General features: G+C 36.2%; 1 protein-coding gene across 1 annotated transcript; it reads left to right on the forward strand.

Moving 5' to 3' along the window:
* Window positions 1–16153: 16153 nt before the first annotated feature.
* LOC128578513 (olfactory receptor 13H1) lies at window positions 16154–17223 on the forward strand. Its single transcript, XM_053581171.1, has one exon. It carries the CDS (start codon window positions 16247–16249, stop codon window positions 17171–17173), a length of 927 nt encoding a protein of 308 aa, XP_053437146.1. The 5' UTR covers window positions 16154–16246; the 3' UTR covers window positions 17174–17223.
* Window positions 17224–23232: the final 6009 nt, after the last annotated feature.

Genomic DNA, 23232 nt, shown 5'->3' on the forward strand with positions numbered 1-23232 from the left:
AAATCTGTAAATGAACAGAAAAGTATATTTCCTAAGAAAATTATTTCATCTCAGGATCAAATGGGAGGTCTAGTTTGAGCGCTTTGAGGTTTCTCCATACTTCCTTCCAGAAAGGTTGTACTAGTTTGCAGTCCCACCAGCAGTGTAAAAGTGTTCCCTTCTCTCCACATCCATGCCAGCATCTGAAGTTTTGAGATTTTGTGATGTGGGCCATTCTCACTGGGGTTAGAGGATATCTCAGGGTTGTTTTGATTTGCATTTCTCTAATATATAGAGATGATGAACATTTTTTCATGTGTTTGTTAGCCATTCGTCTGTCATCTTAGAGAAGGTTCTATTCATGTCTCTTGCCCATTGATATATGGGATTGTTGGCTTTTTTCACGTGGATTAATTTGAGTTCTCTATAGATCCTAGTTATCAAGCTTTTGTCTGATTGAAAATATGCAAATATCCTTTCCCATTGTGTAGGTTGTCTCTTTGCTTTGGTTATTGTCTCCTTAGCTGTACAGAAGCTTTTCAGTTTAATGAAGTCCCATTTGTTTATTTTTGTTATTCGATCCTGCAATCCCATTACTGGGCATCTACCCAGAAGGAAAAAAAATCCTTTTATCATAAGGACACTGGTACTAGACTGTTTATTGCAGCTCAATTTACAATCGCCAAAATGTGGAAACAGCCTAAATGCCCACCAACCCAGGAATGGATTAACAAACTGTGGTATATGTATACCATGGACTACTATTCAGTTATTTAAAAAAATGGAGACTTTACATCCTTTGTATTCACCTGGATGGAAGTGGAAGACATTATTCTTAGTAAAGCATCACAAGAATGGAGAAGCATGAATCCTATGTACTCAATTTTGATATGAGGACAATTAATGACAATTAAGGTTATGGGGGGGGAGGAAAAGCAGAAAGAGGTTACGGAGGGAGGGGGTGGGGCCTTGGTGTGTGTCACATTTCATGGGGGCAAGACATGATTGCAAGAGGGACTTTGCCTAACAATTGCAATCAATGTAACCTGGCTTATTGTACCCTCAATGAATCCCCAACAATAAAAAAAAAAAGAAAAGAAAATTATTTCATTTCAATATGGAAATACTAATTTCTGGCCCCAGTGAATGCACATAATGTATTGTCCCTTCTGGTAAACTCATGTTCATAAAAAATAGCTCTTCTAGAAAATAGACCTATTATTTTAAAAAAATAAAGCCTGATAACTTTTTTTGTATCCTCTAACTCAGCCCTTGAAGTTCTTTGATCCAGTTTTGTAGACATTCAAGGAAGTTTCAGCTGCATTTGACTTGATATCTTCCCCTTAAAAGCCATAAGCCCCAGATGCACTTGAGAGAGGCCCAACAGAGGTAGGAAAATAAGTTCTTTCACCAGATGTTTGGTAGGAGCCATGATGTACACTCTCAGACCAAAGATAAATGTATGGTTTCCGTAAATGGCATAGAAATTGATTATTTTGCTGTAATTTGGTGAATAATTTGCATAGATATTAAAACAACAACAAATGACCCGTGTCTAGACATAAAATATTTGTTCTATATAGAATATCTGTAAGAGCTATCATGGAAATCTAAGGATACCATAAAGAAAAATCAAAATCTTTTATCTCAGCCTCTAATAAGATATAGTCCAGGATTTCTAGTGATCAAATATTGATCATCTTTGTTGCTGGTATTCTTATGCTCAGATGTTAATAGTGAAATTAAAGTCATCCAAAGGAGGACTGTCATTCCTATAACCCAAATCTCCTCACAGATTAGCTGTAACTCACATTTTTGAGGGAGATAGAATGTTGATTACATATCTCTTTTGTGGTAAAACTTTGAGCTCAAACCAATTTCTGGAAGCTTTACTTTAAGTGCTTCATATCTTTCCAATGGAAGTGAGGAGAACTCACTGAAAAAATAGTGGACAAGGTGACTAACTTCGTTGGCTCATCTCTCTCTGTACCTTAGGATGATATTATAATATTGACCCCCATTTTTTTCCAGTGAAGTTGTCAAGAAAACTGTAATAAACCATCTCCAATATCCCTGAATCAGACAGATTCAATCAATTTAAGACACTCTATGCTTAACCCAATTTATTCCTATTGTTATCCCCCAGCAAGTAAGAAGGATGAGAAACTGATGATAGTATTTGCACAAATTTGATCATAATAGAGTTAATTTTGCTGTGGTTAACATAGGCCAAAGTGACTGCAGCAAATATTGCAGTGCAAATCTTTCCACATCAAAATGTCTGTCAATGTCCAAAAAAGGGCCAATTGATTTTAGCTGTATTTGACACAATATCCTTAACAAAACTGGGATTTAGCACAATCCCCAGGGGTTACTATAAGAAGAGTAAACAGTTGTGTTACTCAAGGTCCTATGGAATGAAAACATAATCTGAAAATGTGCTCATCCAGTCTATTTGCAAATAACAATAATAATAGAAATTTCATTAAAATCCCCTAAATATTCCCTTATTGAAAACTTAGTCTCCCTTTGATGACAAAAACACTCAACAAACTAGAAATATAATAGCACTTCCTCACCAGATAAATGGAAAATCCCACAGGCAACATCATACTTAATCATGAAGAGTGAATGCTTTCCACTAAATCAAGAATAAGACAAGGATGTCCACTCTTGATGATTCTATTCAACATTATGCTGGAGGCTCTAGACAGGGCAATTGGGCAATGAAAATAAGTAAAATGCATCCAGTTACAAAGGAATTAGTAAAATTATCTCTATTTTCAGATTACATGATCTTATACAGAAGGTATCTTAAGACTCTGTCCCTATAAAACTATTGGGATAAATAAACAGGTTTAGCAAGGTTGGAGGATGATCAATATAAAAAATTCACTTGAGGGCGGTGCCTGTTGCTCAGTGAGTAGGGCACCGGCCTCATATGCTGAGGGTGATGGGTTCAAACATGGCCCTGGCCAAACTGCAACAAAAAAATAGCCGGGCGTTGTGGCAGGCGCCTGTAGTCCCAGCTACTTGGGAGGCTGAGGCAAGAGAATCGCCTAAACTCAGGAGTTGGAGGTTGCTGTGAGCTGTGATGCCACAGCACTCTACCGAGGGTGACAAAGTGAGACTCTGTCTCTACAAAAAAAAAAAAAATTCACCTGAAATAAACTATATAAAAATAATATGAAAATAATTTTATTTACATTAAAAAGAAGACACTTAGAAATAAATTCAATAAAAACATTTAAAGTCTATAAATTACAAAATATTGTTAAAATAAATTTAAGAATATCTAAATAAGCAGGGAAGAAAACCATTTTCCTGAATTGAAAGACTTAACATTTTTAAAATGGCAATATTTTCCAAATGAATCTACACAGTCAACAAAACTGCTATCAGAATCCCAGTTTATTTCTTTGTAGAAATCGACAAGCTGATCCTAACATTCATATGGAATTTCAAGGGATTCAGAATAATTAAAACAATCCTAAAAAGAAGAACAAAGTAGCAGATTCACATTTGCTGATTTTAAGACTTGCCACAATGCAATAGTAATCAAGACAATATGCTGCCAACACAAACACAGGCATTATTTATAACTTAAATAGAATTCAAAACCTATGATTAACTGATTTTTGGAAGGGTGCCAACACCATTGAATGAGGAAAGAAAAGTATTTCAACAAATAGTGCGGGGAAAACTATATAGTCACATACAAAAGAATATAGCAGAACTCTCACCTCATAACATGTATAAAAAATAACTCAATATGGATCAAAGACTCAAATGTAGGAACTATAATTGTAAACTCTTAACAGAAAATATATAGGTGCATCTTCACAATCTTAGATTTGGCAAAGAATTATTCAATATGACAACCAACAATATAGATAAATAAATTGAACTTTATTTAAAAAAAAAACTTTTGTTTCAAAGAGAAGACTATCAAAAATGTACAAACACAGCCTACATAATTGGAGAAAATATTTGTAAATTATATATCTGATAAGATCCTTGTATCTAGAATATATAAAGAATGCTTATAACTCCATATAAAGACAAAGAGCCCAATTAGAAAACAAACAGTGGTATTTGGGGGGAATCCTTCATATTGTTTTATAGTGGCTATAGCATTTCACCTTCCCACCAACAATGTAGAAGCATTTCAAATTTCTTGACATCCTCACCAACACTTGTATTTTTGTATATAAAAAAACTAGTCTGAAGTGATCTCATTTTGATTTTGATTGGCTTTTCTAGGTAATTAGTGATGTTGAACATCTATTTATATACTTGTATGTCTTCTTTGAAAATCTTCTAATCCATGAACAAGGGTTGTCTATCCATTTATGTCTTCTTTAATATTTTTCATGAATGCGTCATAGTTTTGAGTGTACAAGTCTTTTACCTCCTGGGTTAAGTTTATTCCTAAGTATTTTATTCAATTTTATGCCAGTGTAAACATTAATGGAATTGTTTTTCTTAGGTTCTCAAAGACATAGCTGCATTTCCATGTCCATTGCAGGTCTATTCACAACCAGCTAGTTATGGAAACAACCTAATTGTCCATTGAAAGATGAATGGATAACAAAAATGTGGTATATTTACACAATGGAACATTATGCAGCCTTAAAAAGGAAGTAAATCCTGCCATTTGCAACAACATGAATGAACATCAAGGGCATTATGCTAAGAGAAATATGCCAGTCATAGAAGGAAAAGTACTGTGTGATTGTACTTATATGTGATATCTAATATGGCCAAGTTCATAGAAGGGGAGAGTACAATAGTGATTGCCAAGGGTTGGAAGGAAGGACAAAAGGGAAGTCATTAGTCAATGGATATAAAGTTTCATTTACACTAGATGAGTAAGTTCTAGAGATCTGCTGAACAACATAGTGCCTGTAGGTAACTATATTGTACTGTGTATCAAAATTCATTAACAGGGCAGATCTCATGTTAGGTATTTTTATCACCAAAAAAAAAAAAAAAAAAAAACAACTGAGACACAAGCAAACTTTGAGAGGTGGTGGATATGCCCATTGCATTGATCTATTAACTTGATTGTGGTAATGATATCACAGGCATTTACATATGTACAAACTCATCAAATTGTGTACATTAAATAATGGAAATTCCTTGTATATCATTTACATCTCATCAAATTGTGTACATTAAATAATGGAAATTCCTCATATATCATTTACATCTCATAAAACAGTTAAAAATAAATTATTTAAAATTAAAATTTCTTAATTGGCAAATGATGTTAAAAGTCATTTTTCCTAGGAAGTTATATAAATGGATTTAAAAAAACATGAAAAGATGCTCTATATCATCAGTCATCAAAAACTGCAAATCAAATCAACCCTAAGTGGGGTGAAGATACAACTTCACACTATGATGGCAAGAATCAGAAAGTAGGTAATAACGTGTTGGTGAGGATATAGGCAAATCAGAACCCTTATACAATTTTCATGGGAAGGTAAATAGTATAGACACCTTAGAAAACAGACTGCTCATTCTTTACGTGCTTAAACATAGAGTTAATCATGTTACTCAGCAATTCTGCTCCTCAGTATATATCCAAGAAAAATGAACACATATTTGCATAGTACAACTTGCACACAAATGTTCATTCCAGCATTACTCATAATATCCAAATGTAGGAACAATCCAAATGCCAATCAATGGATAAACAAAATGTGTTACATCAATACAATGGAATATTATTTGGCTATATAAAGGAATGGAGTACTGATGCATGCTACAATTTAGATGAACCTCAAAAATGTTGGGCTATGTGAAAGAGGCCAGTGACAGAAGTACACATAGTATGTGATTCAATTCTGATGAAAAGTTGGTAATAGGTAAATCTATGGAAACAGAAAATAATTTTTAGTTGCTTAAGGCAGGGCTAGGGTATAAGTTAAGGATAGGTAGAGCATGAGGGGTTTTTTGAGGTGATGAAAATGTAAAATTGAATGTGGTAATGGTTTGCAAACATCTATGAATGCCCTATAAACCATTGAGCCATATACTTAAAATGGATGAATTGTATGAAATGTGAGTTATATCTCAATAAAGCATTTAGGAAAAAAGAAACAGAAAACTTGGTCTTGTAACTTGTCTTTTGTTGAATTAAAGGTTCAAATTCTACACCAACTATCCCAGAATAGTCTGTCCTTTGGAGTAAAAAAAAAAATTGAAGTTAAAAAGGTAGAAGCAATAAATTCATATTTATTCATTCATTTCCCAAAATGTGTAGAAGAACAAAGGAATGTGTACCAGCTAGAAAATTCATAAACAAGATGGTCAAAATCCTGCTGTCAAGGAATTTACCTTCCATTTGTCTGTTTGCCTAGCAGAAACTTGTATATTACTTCTTAAGAGCCATGTTCTAAGCACATCATAAGAGCAAATATTAATTCCTTTAATTCTTAGAAAACCCTATGAATTATTATTTTCCCATTTTACATGTGATGGTACAACTGAAGCATAGAAGAGTTAAGTATTAGAAAGCCAAAATTGTCTGCATGAGCTTATTTATCCCATAGTTTTCATTATCTGCTATATGTCAATGGTCCTGGTGTTCACAGAATCAGGCCATATCTCTCTTTTGTACTCTAGAATTATATACTACATATCTAAATTTCTGTTAATGCCTAACCAAATATCTTTCAAACTCAACACACTCAAAACTGAATTATCTGTTCTTGTAACCTGCTTTTCCTCCCACATTGTCTACATTAGCAAACATACCCATCGAGTCACTTTCACCTGTAATAAATTTTTGCATGAACTGTCTTAAATGTCTGTATCTCCTTACTAAATGATATGATCATTGAAGTTAAGGACCTACACTTACTTATTTCTGAACAATGAACTCCTGACATAATGTCTGAAACCGCAATATATAGTCAATATCTGTTTATTTAGTAAGTGAATACATAAATGAATGACTGAACAGATCAAGTAATCTGAATTTTCTGGAAACGTAACCTCTGCATTCAGTTCACAACCTCACCTCTCTAAGAGCTGTTCTAAGTCAATAGGCTTTTATCAAGTAATACTCCTCCTCAGGAGCTTATAATATCTCTAATATGAATAACACAGTGACTACATGATAGAGTAACCATAACACTAATAGCCATTTATCAAGTGTTGACGATGTTCTAGGAAAGTTGTTCATCACCTCGCTTATAAATTATTTTTATTTATTAAACCTGTTTTCTAATCTGTAAAATGAAGGTGTTATTATCTAGATTGTAAATCTGTTGTGAAATTAAATTGACTAATGTATCTACCTATGGATATGTATTCTCTCCAAATAATGAAATAAGCCATAATATGTTCAATCTAAAATTTAGACCTAATCCTGAGTTATATAGGCTTGCTCTGATTCCATTCAGACCCTGGGTTTAAAATAATCCTGCGAACGTATGTATTTGTTTATATCTTCAACTGTCTTTTGTACTCAGCATACAATTTGATCCTTGCCACATCCCTGTGCAATACCTAAGACAGTAATTACTGTTCATTATTTCACAAACAGGAAGAGGTTAGTGAACTTACTATATTCCTAGGCAAGTTTATGACATACCGAAGACTATAACCCAGATCTATCCAAGGACCTTTTACATTTTTATATTGAAGTCATCTGTGATAATCTAGTATTTTTAAATATATGTCATTTTGATAAGTACAATTGTTAGAACTCTCTCATGTTAAACTCAGAAAAACTCAAAAAACACCCACGATTTGGTTTCTATTTGTTTAGAACTTTTTTTCATCGTTTTAAGCCTTTAAAATTTCTCCACTTTCATCTTGAGGAAATGTTCTATATTTTCCCCCACTATTTACAATTAGTATGTCATTATGGGGCTGGAAGTTTCAGGTGAAGTTATGTGCCAAGTCTGCCAACTTCTTAACAATGCCCAGTGTGTCATCTTTGGGAGTTTGAAAAAAATAGTTTTTAATTGCTCAACTTTGAGCAGTACACGGAGGCTAATCATGCCCCCAGAGCCTAAAGGAATCTGTGAGATACACAGTTATTAACAGTGTTCTGTTTGTCCAGGACCAACCCAAAGCAACAAAAGTGGGAAGAACATTATTTCAACTTTAAAAGAGAACATCATTTTTCAATGTTGAGATGAATTTCCTTAGAAATCTGTTTAAAGGCTATTATGAAATGTTTGGCTAGTCAATCCACCCCAGCACCTCATTTCCCCTTTTCTTTCTGCTAATCCATGGCTCAGCCCTACCTCCTAGCAGAAAGGAAAGGTAGAAGGCAGAACTGTTACTTGCTGCATTAGGATTATGAATTTGTGCATAACTCCAGGCAGGCACCCAAAGACTATGACAAAGATTGCCACAGTTAGACCTTTGAAATAAATTGCATACTCTTTCTCTTGCTTGTCCTCCGACTAATAATTTTTCAAAGGTGCACCAGAAGCAAAGTTACTGAAGAAGGTCTGCTGCTAGTCACAGTCTTTCCAAAGCAGTGAAATGTATTACATTTCTATCTCAGTCCCCAACCCCTGCCTGTTTCCCTTTGCCCACCATAACTTTTGCTATTAAATATCCTACAGCTTTCATTCGACTGTTAGACTACATACCTACACAAAACTAAAAAAATTATTAGTGTTTCTCTTTTCACCATAACCCAGATCTTCCCTAGCACCATTTTACTAAGTCTTAAAAGAACTTCCTTTATTGCCTTCCATGTACAGAAAAATATTTATGACCTACTATCAAAAGGAATGCTTTCAATAGAAACAATTTTTCTATAATTAAGAGTGCCATAAGTGGAATGAACCTTAGAGATGGTCTGTACAGCCAAAAAAACTGAGGCCCCAAAAGTTGAAGTGACTTGTCCAAAATCAGGCATCTTGTGAGGAGTCCACTCTCCCCTTGGGTCCTCCCTTTTTGCCTATATGAGGCATGACATGTTAGGTATATATTCTGTGGCCATGAGACTGATTGAAGCTAGATTATTCTCATAGAAATGGGTTGCATATTGTAAATATCATTGTGTTATGATAGGCAATGAAACAAACCTTGGCTAAAGATAAGTGTCTTAATATGGCACCCTATCATGGCACACTGAGTTACCCAAGTTACAGCCTTGATCCTCAAAGCAAATATCAAAGAAAAGACCATATAGATAATTTCTCAAAAAACACTGGTCTGGAAGTAAGACAACCTGAGTTCTCCATCCATATCTGTTTCTAATTAATTGTATGACCTTTGGCCAATTCACTTGATTGCTTTAGGCCTCACTTTTCTTATCAATAAAAAATATAGGCACCCATTAGAAAAGTAAAAACAAGTTAACATGCTAATATTTATTGAAACTTGCCGTGTGCCAGGCATTGATTGAAGCATTATTTTTTATTGTTGAGGGATTCATTGAAGGCACAAGGAACCAGGTTACATCGATTGCATTTGTTAGGTAAAGTCCCTCTTACAGTTGTGTTGCTTGAAAAAAGTATATATTTTATATATACTTTTTCATAAACAAGGAAACTTAGACTCAGATTATGTGGATTGCTTGAAAAAGTTCTGATCTTTTTCTAAATAGAGCTACTAAATCCCTGAGTATGCAGCCTCAGCCACTGTCCCAGACTGCCTCACAATACCTTTATATCAACCATATATTATAAAAATGTTGAAGAAGTACAAAAAGAATGATCTTTCTTCAGGTAACTTTTCTTTTTTTCTTTTCTTTTTTTTTTTTTTTTTGCAGTATTTTTGGCCATGGATGGGCTTGAACCCACCACCCCGGGATATGGGGCTGGTGCCCTACTCCTTGAGCCACAGGCACCACCCTCTTCTGGTAACTTATGATATAGTGTAAGAGTCAGATAACATAGAAACACAAAAGAACCAGAGATCTAAGCTAAGCCTTAGAAGATAGGGTAGGTTTTAGCTTTAAAACCTAATAGAAATCAGTGCAGGAAGAGGAGTAAGTATGAAGGTGCTCATGGAGTAGTGAAGACGCTCACCTAACTCATGAGACCGAAGTGAGCATGAGAATTGATAAAATATGCTTTATGACTGTGTAGTCTGACTGCATAGCACTTATCACAAGTGCATTTTTATATTCTTGAATATTAGTTAATATCTGTTTCTTCTATCAAACAGAACCTCCCTGAAAGTAGAAACCACATCTGCATTTTCTTTTTTTTTTTTTTTTTTTTTTCAGTTTTTGGCCGGGGCTGGGTTTGAACCCACCAACTCCAATATATAGGGCCAGTGCCCCACTCCTTTGAGCCACAGGCGCCACCCTCACATCTGCATTTTCTATTTTTGTGCTCATGAGATACTAATTGAGTAATTGCAATGGCAGAAACTGAGCTGTTTCTGTATATTCATGTGTGAATGAATGAATGAATGTTAAATGACAGTTGAGGAATTGCCATAGTTGACCTTGCATGTCAGATAAGGAAATATAAACTTGGTACAATTGAAAAAAAGATCCCATGGAGGCTGTTTGAGCAGGCTGGTGGTATAACTAGAAAGGCAAACAGAAGGGCCATTTCAATGTGGGGATTGATAACACATGCACTCTCTGTTGTGCACTCTCTATCCCATTTGTCCCTTGATAGACATTTCTCTACCAGCTACAGGCTCTATCATGACACCAATTTCATACAGAAAGAATGCAAAGAAACTATGGGCGAAAATAAAAAAGAATTATTTCTAACTTCTGTGGAAAGCCCAGCAGTGCTATACAAAGGTCTTATAGTCTCAAAGGTCTCCTTCCTCTTTTCTTTATTTGTTTTTCCTACACAATATGCCACTTTGGGTTTTCATTTCTTTCTTTTTTTTTTTTTTTTCAAACATCTCTGGTTTGGCAAAACTTAATTGCTTGTTTGGGATAAGGTCCCTGAAGCTCTCAGAAGTTAATTATTTCTTTCTGATGAAGATCAGAAACTTCGAACTCTGCTTATGAGATAAATGGTCTGGTAGAACTTTGGAACTTCAGCTTATTTAAGTCACTGAACATCTCACCAACTTACTGCATTTGGAATTGAATCTGGAAGAGAACTGGACCCCAGACATTATACGTAGGCCAAGGATGTAGGATTTATAGATTTAGTTCAGAGCCATACAGGACAAAGAGGCCTGGTGACAGTTTCCTAAAAAGCAGAGCCTACATGGAGGCAAAAGGAGATTCAGCTCAGTTTCTGTCATTGCAACTACTCGATGAAAGGCAGATTCTGGCCAGTTACATTTTCTGGATAAGTGAGAAGCAAACAAAAGGCTTTTTATGGTTCCAACTTCAGCATAATGCTTTTGAAATGCTTGTGCCCATTTTCCAGCTTTAGTGGGTAGAGTGACTGCCATTAGATCTTTTTGCTGATATAGGTATGCCCAGGACCTTGGTCAAACTGTACATTTTCACTCCCAGCACTAAAAGGGGTGGTGGAGAAAGAGTAGAAAACTTGGTAGGGTATGTACAGAGCCCAGGACCCCTCCCAGAAATCATCTTTAAACTAAATTCTTAGTTTAAAGAATTGGGTGCAAAAAGTTTTGTTATTGTTTCCCTCTTTTTAAAGAAGTGACAATTTGATTGAGTTCGGTTTCAGTTCACAGAGATAAGATATTGCCAAAAGGCAATAGATGTCTAAACTAGCAGGTTGCAAATTGAAATAACCTGTGGGTCTTGATGCAGCACATACAAATCACCTCAATCCTCTATATGTTGTAATTTTTCTATAGAAGACTGAATAAGATTGTATGTGGGTCAAATGTCAGTGAAATAAATGCTTAGGAAATTAATTTAATTGGGTACCATTATCAAGGGTTGCAGATCAAAGGATTTGTTGATTGAAATTTGACCTAATCTAAAAGAATTTCCTTTCTTCAGAGTTTTCCAGGCATTTGAGAGTTTGAGAAGCTGGGAAGGCTCTTGAAATCTTGCCAGGAAAGTTTACAAGGAGATCATTATAGTTCTAAACCTGGCAACAATTAGAGACTTGGTCTTTTGAGCTGTCCCATTCTGCTCCATCTACTAGTACTTGAGAAGGACCACCAATGGTGAGTAGATAAGAGAGCAAAGCTCTAATTTCTTTTATTTTCTCCTTTTCTCTTTTTCTTGAGTCTTTTACTATCTCTCTGGCATGGGCAATAACCAGGAAGATAAGGGGAAGCCATTAGTTAAAAAGAAGTTAGGCTGTATAAATAATTGCTGGTGTAAGGACTAAAACAGGAAACATGCTAGACCCAGTTTGCCAGGAACCTCTTAATTGTAATTCCAGGATAAGATGCCACGGTCTTTGTAGGGCAAAACCCAAACTAAATGAAAAGTAGGCTCCTTGGTTTAGATTTTGAGTAGCCTTTAAATGAAAAGGGAAATTGTTATCAATTTTAGTTCCATGGATGTAAACGTAGTACTAATGGAGGCTAGGTCATGGGTTCAAACACAGTCTCTATCAATAAGTTTACTACCACTTAAAAATAAGTCTGTACTACAGCCACAGATTGATAAACAATTTTTAGTCAAATGGCTTATCAATTTATTCTACTTGGTTAATGAGGACTGAGGGATAAGATACTTTATAAACTCTCTTTCAATAGGGGAGAAACAAAATTTACCCTGCGGCTCATTAAAAATGACATATTCATATAAAAAGGTAAAACATCTATTTATCAATATCTAATATTTAACAACAAAATGAGTGGATTTTAAAGAGTTCCAGGAGCAGAGTAGACCTTTAAATGGCATAAAAATCAACCATGAGATTCTATGCAAAACAAGTTCATCCTCCCATCTGCAGCCTTCCCATCATCTTTTAAAATAGTCCACTGTGAATAACCCATGTGTAGGTAATTAAGAGGTAAACATACTCTCAGCTATTCAAAAAGTTTTAAGACATGACTTGACTAAAATAAAATATAACAGGCTTTTTGAGCATTGTTTCATGTTTTATTTGACATTTATCTTTGTGTATTCTCTCTTCTTTAGAGATGATTTTCTCAATTTTCATTTTGAAAGGTGGAGGTAGGCCAAGGCAAAACCTCTTTCTCAGGGTTCCATAATAAATGAAAGCAAAAGCTGCATTAGGTCTTTCATGCTGTGAGAATACTCCCGTAAAGGCAAGTCATGACCCCTTCCATCCCTTACATTTGTTTACAAATGGCAAAAGCCTTTATACCCATGGATTTCCATTCTTTGCATACTTAGCCTGTCTGACAGGCTGAGCAAGGTAGAGAATGTAACACAGGGATATGTTACTCAGAGGCCAGGACATGGAAATGAGGAGTTGTTTTCCTAAAGGCATATTAAGGGCAAATGAGTCTCCCATTTCAGAGATGGTTAGAGACACTCTATCCCTTAGAAAACGCAAAAACTCTTTCTCTGGCCCACGTTTCTCTTCAAAGGAAAAAAAAAATATGATAGATTCCTCATTCTCTGAGGAATAAGGTTTTTTTTCTCCTTTAAGGGAAACCAGATCATCCTTGCATGTTAAAGCTAGGAGGGCTCTTAGAGATAATTTAGTTTAAGCAGATTGGAAATGAAAAATCAGGCGAGAGGGGAAGAAACATGTCTTGCTAGCTAGAAACAGCCAGTAAGTAGCAAAAGCCTCTTGGAGGAGGAGATTAGAAAAAGAAAGGACAGTCTCATGAAGGAGCACATATATATTAAAGGGTGCTTAACATGTAAACAGCAATGTTAAGGGAAAAAGCAGATAGAAAAAGAAAGGTTGCCTTCCAGTATGGAACATCTAAAAATCTCCATTCACCCATAGCAAATCATTATTCAACACCTATCCTGAAACAGGCACTATTCTAAGTTTGGGGCACACAGCAATAAACAAAACAAAACAAAAAAATGACCAGATTGTGTGTACATTCTAGTTGAGAGAGACAAACAATAAGCATAATTCATGCATAAGCATAATTCATGCATAAGCTATATTCATGCATAAGCTATATAATATGCCCAATGTAAATCTAAGGAGAACATAATGCAGGAGTGGTGAATATAAAATTCTAAAATGTGAGGGGATAGAGATGAACTCCTAGATGAGGTGACCCAGGAAGGAGTCAGTGAAAAAAAAAAAAAAAAGCCTTATGAGAAAAGACCAGAGGATGATAGGTGAGCTGTGTAAGGATCTGGATTTCATAAATATGAGGCAGCAAAATTTCGTAGACCTAGAGCAGCAAAATCAAAGGCTCTGAGAAAGGGATGCTCTTTGAGTATTTGAGCAACAGTGAGAGAGGCCTGTGAGCAAGGGAGAGGGCAGTAGGAACTGGAATCAGAGAGGCAATGGGAAGACAAACCGAGGAGGGCCTTATAGGCCAGAGTAAGGCAACTGGGGTTTAAACGAAATCAAAATGTGAAGCCATCATTTACAATATAGGACCATACACTTAAAAATTTGTTAAGAGTGTAGATCTTGTGTTAAATGTTCTTATTACAAATCTAAAAGAAAGGAGGGCACTTTTAGAGGTGATAGTTATATTCTGGCATTATTAATGGAGACTGTTTCATGAGTTTACAGGGCATGTCAAAGGTCACCCCTAAAATCACCATTCATAGAGCAAATGGGAAATTATAGCTAAATGTACCTTTGTTTACAAAATATTCATTACAAGACCAGGCGTGCTAGTTCACACCTGTAATCTTAGCACTTTGGGAGGCTGAAGTGGGAAGATGGCTTGAACCCAGAACTTAGTGGTTGCAGTGAGCTTTGATGACTGGCTAGATAGCACTCTAGCAAGGGTAACAGTGAGACTCTATCTCAAATATATATATATATACACACACACACATATATATAGAGAGAGAATGTACATGGTTATAAACTCTTAAAAAGTTGTGACAAACACATGAACAATATTTTGTAAAATTTTGAAATTAATATTTTGTAAATAAAGGTACATTGAGCTACAAATTTCCATTCTCTCCATATATGGTAACTTAAGGGGCAACTTGTGGGACACCCTATACACTTGTCTTCAAACTCAAGATGTACACATTACATACACCTTTTTGTATGTCAGTCCCTCCTCAATAGAAAAAAGAAGTTTTTTTTAATGGAAGAGTGACCTGATCTGACTTGAAATTTTACTGAATCACTTGAACTAAATGCAGATAAAGCCAGAAACAGGGAAATCAATAGGGAAGTTACTGACAGAACCCAAGTGAGTAATGATGATGCCTTGGAATAGAGGATGGCAGTGCAGGAGACAATAGGAACAGTTAGATTCTGGATAATAGCCATACATGCTTATAACATTATATATTCATTTACTATCTGTCCAGTTCTTGTGATGCTTCTGGCACTGATCTAGGAATAAACCAATTCACACCAGAATAGGGTTCTGGTCCTCAATAAGTTTATATTTGAGTGAGAGACAAATAATAAACAAATAATCAAACCATCAATGCAATTTCAGATATTGGAATGTGCTACATAAAATAAGGTGGTAAGTGGGGAAGAGAGAACCTTTTCAATGAGGCTGCTCACTCAGGCATTCTCCTTATCACCCAGACTTTTAGAAACATGGCATTAGATTTTCACATCCCTAACTGGGGCACAGCAACCACAGCACAGAAAACATAGGATAAATTGGAAATGTAACTTTGACTGAAGATATTGACAGAGAGTTCTCACAGACCTCAAGCATTCCATGAACTACTCTATTTACATAAGAAGTTCAGGTCAAAGAGGTTCATTGCACCTACTCTATGTCAAGCACCTTGATACATCTAGCTATTATGGGAAAATGAAGGTATATATAATCTAGGAATGAGAACCAGCCACAAAAACAGACAATGTTTTAGCTAAGATGTGTTATCAGTCAGAAGATACTCTGTTGGTGGAGATTAGTAACTCAAGCTAACCAAGCATCAACCAGGTCTATTTATCAGATTTATTTTGGGGAAATGGATAACATGTGAGAGAGCCAGGCATATGGTCTTCCTTTCCTTTCTTTTTAGTTGGGAAAAATTATCCAAGAAGACATCTAACGGAGGAGGACTGGAGAACGTCTCATATAACTATTTTCAAAAAGATGGACAACTTTCCCCTTTCCTGGGGTCGAAGAAGGGATTTTTTTGTTTTGCCTCTGTTGTCATTACAGATATCCCATTTGTGTCCCATATCTTCTGAAAAGGAAAAAGCTAATGATCTTGTACACCTTAATTCTTTCCAGTGTTCTCATATACGTCATCTTTATTCTCATTCTTTCAGGTAAAATTGGGCAGCAGCATAGGTACCCATTCAATGAGCAGTGGCAAGAGAGAAGGATGGTCATGGACAATGCCACAGCAGTGTTTGAGTTTCTCCTTGTTGGCATCTCTAACTATCCTGAGTGGAGAGACACATTTTTCACATTGGTACTGATAACTTACATCAGCACATTGTTGGGGAATGGACTGATTATCTTTCTTATCCTCTATGACCCCCACCTCCACATTCCAATGTACTTCTTCCTTAGTAACTTGTCTTTCTTAGACCTTTGCTATGGAACAGCCTCCATGCCCCAGGCTTTGGTTCTTTGCTTCTCTACCCATCCCTACCTCTCTTACCCACGATGTTTGACCCAAATGAGTGTCTCCTTGGCTTTGGCCACAACAGAGTGCCTCTTACTGGCTGTCATGGCTTATGACCGTGTGGTTGCTATCAGCAATCCCCTGCGCTATTCCATGGTCATGAATGGCCCAGTGTGTATCTGGTTAGCTGCCAGCTCATGGGGGGCATCACTTGTACTTACTTCCACGCTCATCTTATCCCTGAGGCTTCACTTCTGTGGGGCTAATGTCATCAACCACTTTGTCTGTGAGATTATCTCCCTCATTAAGTTGGCATGTTCTGATACCAGCCTTAATGAGCTTATGATCCTCATCACTGGCATCTTCACTCTGCTCCTACCCTTTGGGTTTGTTCTCCTCTCCTATGCCCGAATTGCTGCTGCTGTCCTAAGGATTCGTTCAGCCCAGGGCAGATTCAAGGCCTTTTCCACGTGTGGTTCTCACTTGACTGTGGTGATAATCTTCTATGGGGCAGCTATCTCCATGTATATGAAACCTCAATCCAAGTCCTCCCTTGACCAAGACAAGTTTATATCAGTATTTTATGGGGCTTTGACACCCATGCTGAATCCTCTAATCTATACCCTGAGGAACAAGGATGTTAAAGGAGCAATTAGGAAAGTTATGGTGAAAAGAACATGAGTCTCCTTTGCTTCTAAACTTCTTAAATGACACATCCTCATTGATGGGGAATATGGCTCATAGGACCTGACTTCACCTTTGGAAAAGTAAGTGACCGACATATCAGAAACTTCAGGAGATGCCATTAGAGATGTTATTTTTGCTCATTCTTACATAGAGCACTGTTAGTGGTTACTCATTAGGTTACTCACCCTCAGGTAAATGAGCTTATCAGAATCATTTTCTCACTGACAGAAGAAGCCTTTGCAGCAAAAGAATCTCCTATGAGTGTTGGCAGCAGGCGAAGCATAACTGAAATTGGAAAATAAGACAAAGAATGGTGTAATAACAGGCCCAGAAGACAAATGTCAGAAACTTTACAATTTAACTGAGGGTAAGCCCTATTGTGTAAGCACAATCTCCTTGCTCCACTTAACCTTGAAATCATGGGAAAATTGTATTATAGCTATTTTCTACATTTGCATAGTGTTGTCTTTTTTTCTTTTTCTCCCCAAACTTCTTTCTAATCTATTGGTTTATATTATATTCTTGGTATCTCTATGAAATTGGTGAGAAAGAAACCACAACTCCCCTGTATTAACAATGAGGAAATAGAGGCCCAAAGTAGGTGCAGAAACTTGTCTAAAGTCATATATGCTTGGTAGTGAAATAAAAGTTAGAATACAGATCACATATATGCTACTTCCGAAATTTTTAATATAGGTCTATAAAATTATTTGGAATTGTATAATTATAAATGTAGCTAACATTTACTGAACACTTACTATATTTCAGGCTCTGAACTAAGCTCGCTACATCCATTATCACACAGAATTCTCTCAATAGCTCAATTATGTAGTGCTATTGTCAATCCATATGAAACACAAGGAAACTGAGACGCATAGAGGTTAAGTAATCTTCCCATGGCCACAGAGATAGTAAATAGCAGCACTAGTATTTAATTCAGATCCCACATACCATGTTTGAGCTATAAGGAACCCTAGAGATTATTTAATACAGTGATATTTTAATCTTAATTGTGATATAATTTATGTACATTAAATTTTATCCAATTACATTGTGCAGCTCTGTGAATTTTGACAGACGCCCCCAGGTTCTCCACTATCATCAAGCTACCTAACAATTCCATCACCTCCCAAAGTTCCTTTGTGTCCTTTTCTAGCCCATCTTTCCCTCCACTCTCAACTCCTGGAAACCACTGATTTTATTTCTTTCACTGTAAGTTAGTTTTAGTTTTGTAAAACTGCCTATAAATTAAATCCAAAGATGTATTCTTTTGCATTTGATGTCTCTTGCTCAGCCCGCTTTTGAGGTTCATCCATATTTTTGAATGTATCCATAATTTATTACTTTTTATTGATGAATAATATTCCATTGTACAAATTTACACATCTTAAAAATCTATTCTCTATTGATGCAGTGGTTTTCAAATCTTGACTCACATAGTTTTAAGGGTTCTGTTGCAGTAACTGGATGGGGGCGTAGGGGAGTTTTCTGTGAATAATTTTATTTGAAAAGAGTTCTAAAGCTGAAAGAAAAGGTTTTCACAAACAACGATCTACTGCAGACATCTCATTTTAGATGACAAATCTGAGGCTCAGTAAACAGGAGTAAATTTTCCAAAATCATGAAACTATTTGGAAGCAGATCCAGGGCTAAAACCCAGATATCCTGTCTCCTGATCTCATTTTCTTTTGAGCAATTCCACCATATATGATGAAGTCATCTGCCAAGAAGCCTGATGGAGAATGAGAGACAAATAGGTAGAAAAAATACGATGCACAACACCTAGATGTGAAGGAAGACACTACTGAGCCAAAGCAGATACTCGGTGGATTCCACATACCTTGCTTGCTGGGGGTTAATATGACACTGTATGTTACTGCAAAAAGGGAGGACTGTGTCACATGTTTACTCATTAAATGAAAAAAATATGATGAATAAGCCACTTATCAAAATAGCTTAATTTCAGGGGCAGTGCCTGAGGCTCAACGGAGTAGGGCACCGGCCCCATATGCTGGAGGTGGCGGGTTCAAACTCAGCCCTGGCCAAAAACTGCAACAACAACAACAAAAATAGCTTAATTTCAAAACAAATGCAACATTTATTCCAATTCCATCAATTATTAATTTTTAATTGTATATGAAAATTTTATCCCCCAAAACTATGTTTTCATATCAAGAAAAAATACTTAGGAAAGAGATAAGTGAATTTAATATTTAATTTATTCATTTAGCAAATATTAAATTTCTACCTTCGTCCAGACACTGTGCTAGGTATTATGGCAATTTTCAGACTTTGTGCCAAATATTCGTTACTGAGATAAATATTTCAAATTAACATTGTGAAATAAACATAAATTGGTGAAATCAATACAATATTGAAGGAAAAAAGTGAGCCTTCTGGTAGAGGAAAATTCAGAAATTAGGAGGATTGTTAAAAGTACTCATTTTAAACCAGAATTAAAAATGGAAAACTCTGTACATAAAAAAAAAAGTACTCATTTTAATTATCTTGCTTTTAGAGGGAGAAACAGTCCACTCTCCATTACAGATTAGCTGACAGCTTAAAATGAGAATCATATTTTCACTAATGGTGCCCCTACCATAAGTGGTATCTATGTTGCTAGTTCTTTATCCCTTTGCTGATTTATTGGTCTAGGTATAGCCTGCAGAAAGAGCAGCATAGTGGAGTGCGGAGATGGGGGCTGTAGAATTGATCCTCCTACTGACTAACTGTGTGGCCTTAGTTATATTACTGTCAGGCCTTCAAATTTGCTCATTAATATAACAGGAAGTTAACCAAAGGCCTCTCTATTTCTAACATTCAGTATCTAGGTGTTATTTTATATAGGTTTTCTTTCTTTCCTTAAAAAAAAATTGAATTATATCATCAATTTACTCTGCAACTTGCTTTTTCCACTTGAAAATATATCATGAGCATTTCTCCAGATCAATATATATGGATCTATCTCCTTGACTTTAAATGTTAACTTTGACTGAAAAAAGTAGGCAGACAGAGCAGCTAGTTAACAAAGCTCTGGTCCTTCCGGTATTAACATTCAGTTCCTAGGAATTAACTCTAAGGGCTATCTAATTCTATGTTGATATTAATATATCTAAAATATCAAAATGAACTCTGCAAGGATTTTGTGAAATGGAAATCAATACGGAGTTTTTTTAAAACTCCTAAAGTCGAGTATCACTTCTCCACTTGATCAATTGCAGACATCCTGAGAAGCCTTCCATTGTGCCCCTCCCATCCCCAGATCCCAGACAACTGCATAGTGAAGCTTACCTTGCTTCACCCTGGAAAGTAAGATGGAAAGATTGGTTTGAAACTAACATGGTTATGTCAAAAAAATAAAGACAAAATTTGCAAACAGAAAAACATGTTCCAAATGATAATTTTCATTGAAATATTCAAAGAAATTTAAGAAAAATACCCAGTGCCCCATTCATAGAATTTGGACTTGCAGTTGAAGAGGGACAGTGGAAGATAAATGTTTAGAACACAGGTCCAGGAGCCAAACTTATTGGATTAGATCCAGTCCTTCTTTCTGCAACTTCTTCACTTAGGTCACTCTCTGTGTTTGGTCACTTTTAAGGTGATGCTAATAATGAAAGCTACCTGTAGTGCTGAGAGCTTCATCAGATAAACAGAAACTACTTTAGTTATTTCAGGAAGGAAGGAATTGAACAAAGAGAATTAGGGACCTACAAAGCCTTTGGAAGGGCTGTGAGAGAAAAGGTAAGCAAAACGTCACTGACAGATTCAGACAGTTGTAGGAATTACAAGATTCTGGGGAAACTTCGGAGATGTAAGGAAACTGTTGTGAATGACATCAGGCAAGCAGATGTTTCACAGGGGATTGCTCACAAGTCACTTATTAAATTTCTTCTGATCAAGCCCACATGTCTAAAAATGATGTCAGGAAAAGCAATGGTAGTGTCTGCTTCTCCTCTGCTTGCCAACGTTCCTGCAAGTGCCTCTCATGGGGGGATCTAAAATTGAACTTTACTGTCAAGAGAGTGTGGGAAATGTTTTAAAACTTTACAGTACAGGTAAGAACTGATCAGGGTGGGGACGGTGTTGAATATGACTTCATAGATTGATGATGAGAACTATTATGAGTCAATTTATGTAAAATAAAACACTTAGAACAATGTCTGTCCTACAGTGAGAGCTGAAGTGCCTACTTGCTTCCTAAATCATGCCTCCAAGGCTACTCCTTCACTTGGGCATTCAAGCATCTATACATATATTATCCTTTAAATACACACATTGCCAGCTATGTAATAGGTTCTGTGCTCATTAGTAGGGATGCAGTGGTGAAGAAGACGTATACAGGGGCAGCATTACTGGGGAAATTGAAATCTTCCTGGTTCTTATGTTTGTTAAGCATTTTATAGACTTTATAGTTTATCTTATTCTCTTTTAATTTTTTTTATTTTTTCACTTGATTTTTTAATTATTATTAATATTAAATCATAGTTGTGTACATTAATGCGATCATGGGTTACCATACACTGGTTTTATAAACAGTTTGACACATTTTCATCACTCTGGTTAACATGGCCTTACTGGCATGTTCTTAGCTATTGTGTTAAAACAATTACCTATATTCTACATTTACTAAGTTTCACATGTACCCTTGTAAGATGCACCACAGGTGTAATCCCACCAATCACCCTCCCTCTGCCGATCCTCCCCCCTCCCTCCCCTCCCTTTCCCCTTTCCCTGTATTCTTAGGTTATAACTGGGTTATAGCTTTCATATGAAAGCCATAAATTAGTTTCATAATTGGGCTGAGTACATTAGATACATTTTCTTCCATTCTTGAGATACTTTACTAAGAAGAATATGTTCCAGCTCCATCCATGTAAACATGAAAGAGGTAAAGTCTCCATCTTTCTTTAAGGCCGCATAATATTCCATGGTGTACATATACAACAGTTTATTAATCCATTCGTGGATCTATGGGCATTTGGGCTTTTTCTATGACTTAGCAATTGTGAATTGGGCTGCAATAAACATTCTGGTACAAATATCTTTATTATAATGTGATTTTTGGTCTTCTGGGTATATACCTAGTAGAGGAATTATATGATTGAATGGCAGATCTATTTTTGATCTCTGAGTGTTCTCCAAACATCTTTCCAAAAGGAATGTATTAATTTGCATTCCCACCAGCAGTGCAAAAGTGTTCCCTTTTCTCCACATCCATGCCAATATCTCCGGTCTTGGGATTTTGTGATATGGGCTAATCTTACTGGAGTTAGATGGTATCTCAAGGTAGTTTTGATTTGCATTTCTCTGATGATTAAAGATGATGAGCATTTTTTCATATGTCTGTAGGCCGTTATTTGCAGGTTATGTCTCCGACAAAGGTTTAATAACCAGAATCCACAGAGAACTCAAACGTATAAGCAAGAAAAGAAAAAGTTTATCTTATTCTTTTTTTTTTTTTTTTGTAGAGACAGAGTCTCACTTTATGGCCCTCGGTAGAGTGCTGTGGCGTCACACAGCTCACAGCAACCTCCAACTCCTGGACATAAGCGATTCTCTTGCCTCAGCCTCCTGAGTAGCTGGGACTACAGGCGCCAGCCAAAACGCCTGGCTATTTTTTTGTTGTTGTTGCAATTTGGCCAGGGCTGGGTTTGAACCCATCACCCTTGGTATATGGGGCCAGTGCCTTACCGACTGAGCTACAGGTGCCGCCCAAGTTTATCTTATTCTTAAACATATATTACCACATGTCATCCTCAAAGTAACTTAATGAGATAAACAGAGCAGATATTACAATAAATATTATAAACTGTCATTTACAAACAACAGAAAGATTTTGAAAGGCTGTGATGTTATCATGGTCAACAGTTAATAACCAGATTGGGGTTGCAATGTAATTCTCTTGATGTCTAGACTAATGAATGATCTCTCTGTATGCCTGGTGGGTTCAGGAAGCCCTTGGAAAAGAGGAATATGAAAAAGGTAGAATTGTTGCTGGACAAATAAAGGAAAAAACACTATGTTTTCAGATTTTCTACATTCAAAATGTG

Source organism: Nycticebus coucang, chromosome X (assembly GCF_027406575.1).
Source record: "Nycticebus coucang isolate mNycCou1 chromosome X, mNycCou1.pri, whole genome shotgun sequence".
Lineage (NCBI taxonomy): Eukaryota > Metazoa > Chordata > Mammalia > Primates > Lorisidae > Nycticebus > Nycticebus coucang.

Coding starts and splice junctions, on each gene's coding strand:
- LOC128578513 (XM_053581171.1), top strand. CDS start 16,247: ATGGTCATGGACAATGCCACAGCAGTGTTTGAGTTTCTCCTTGTTGGC.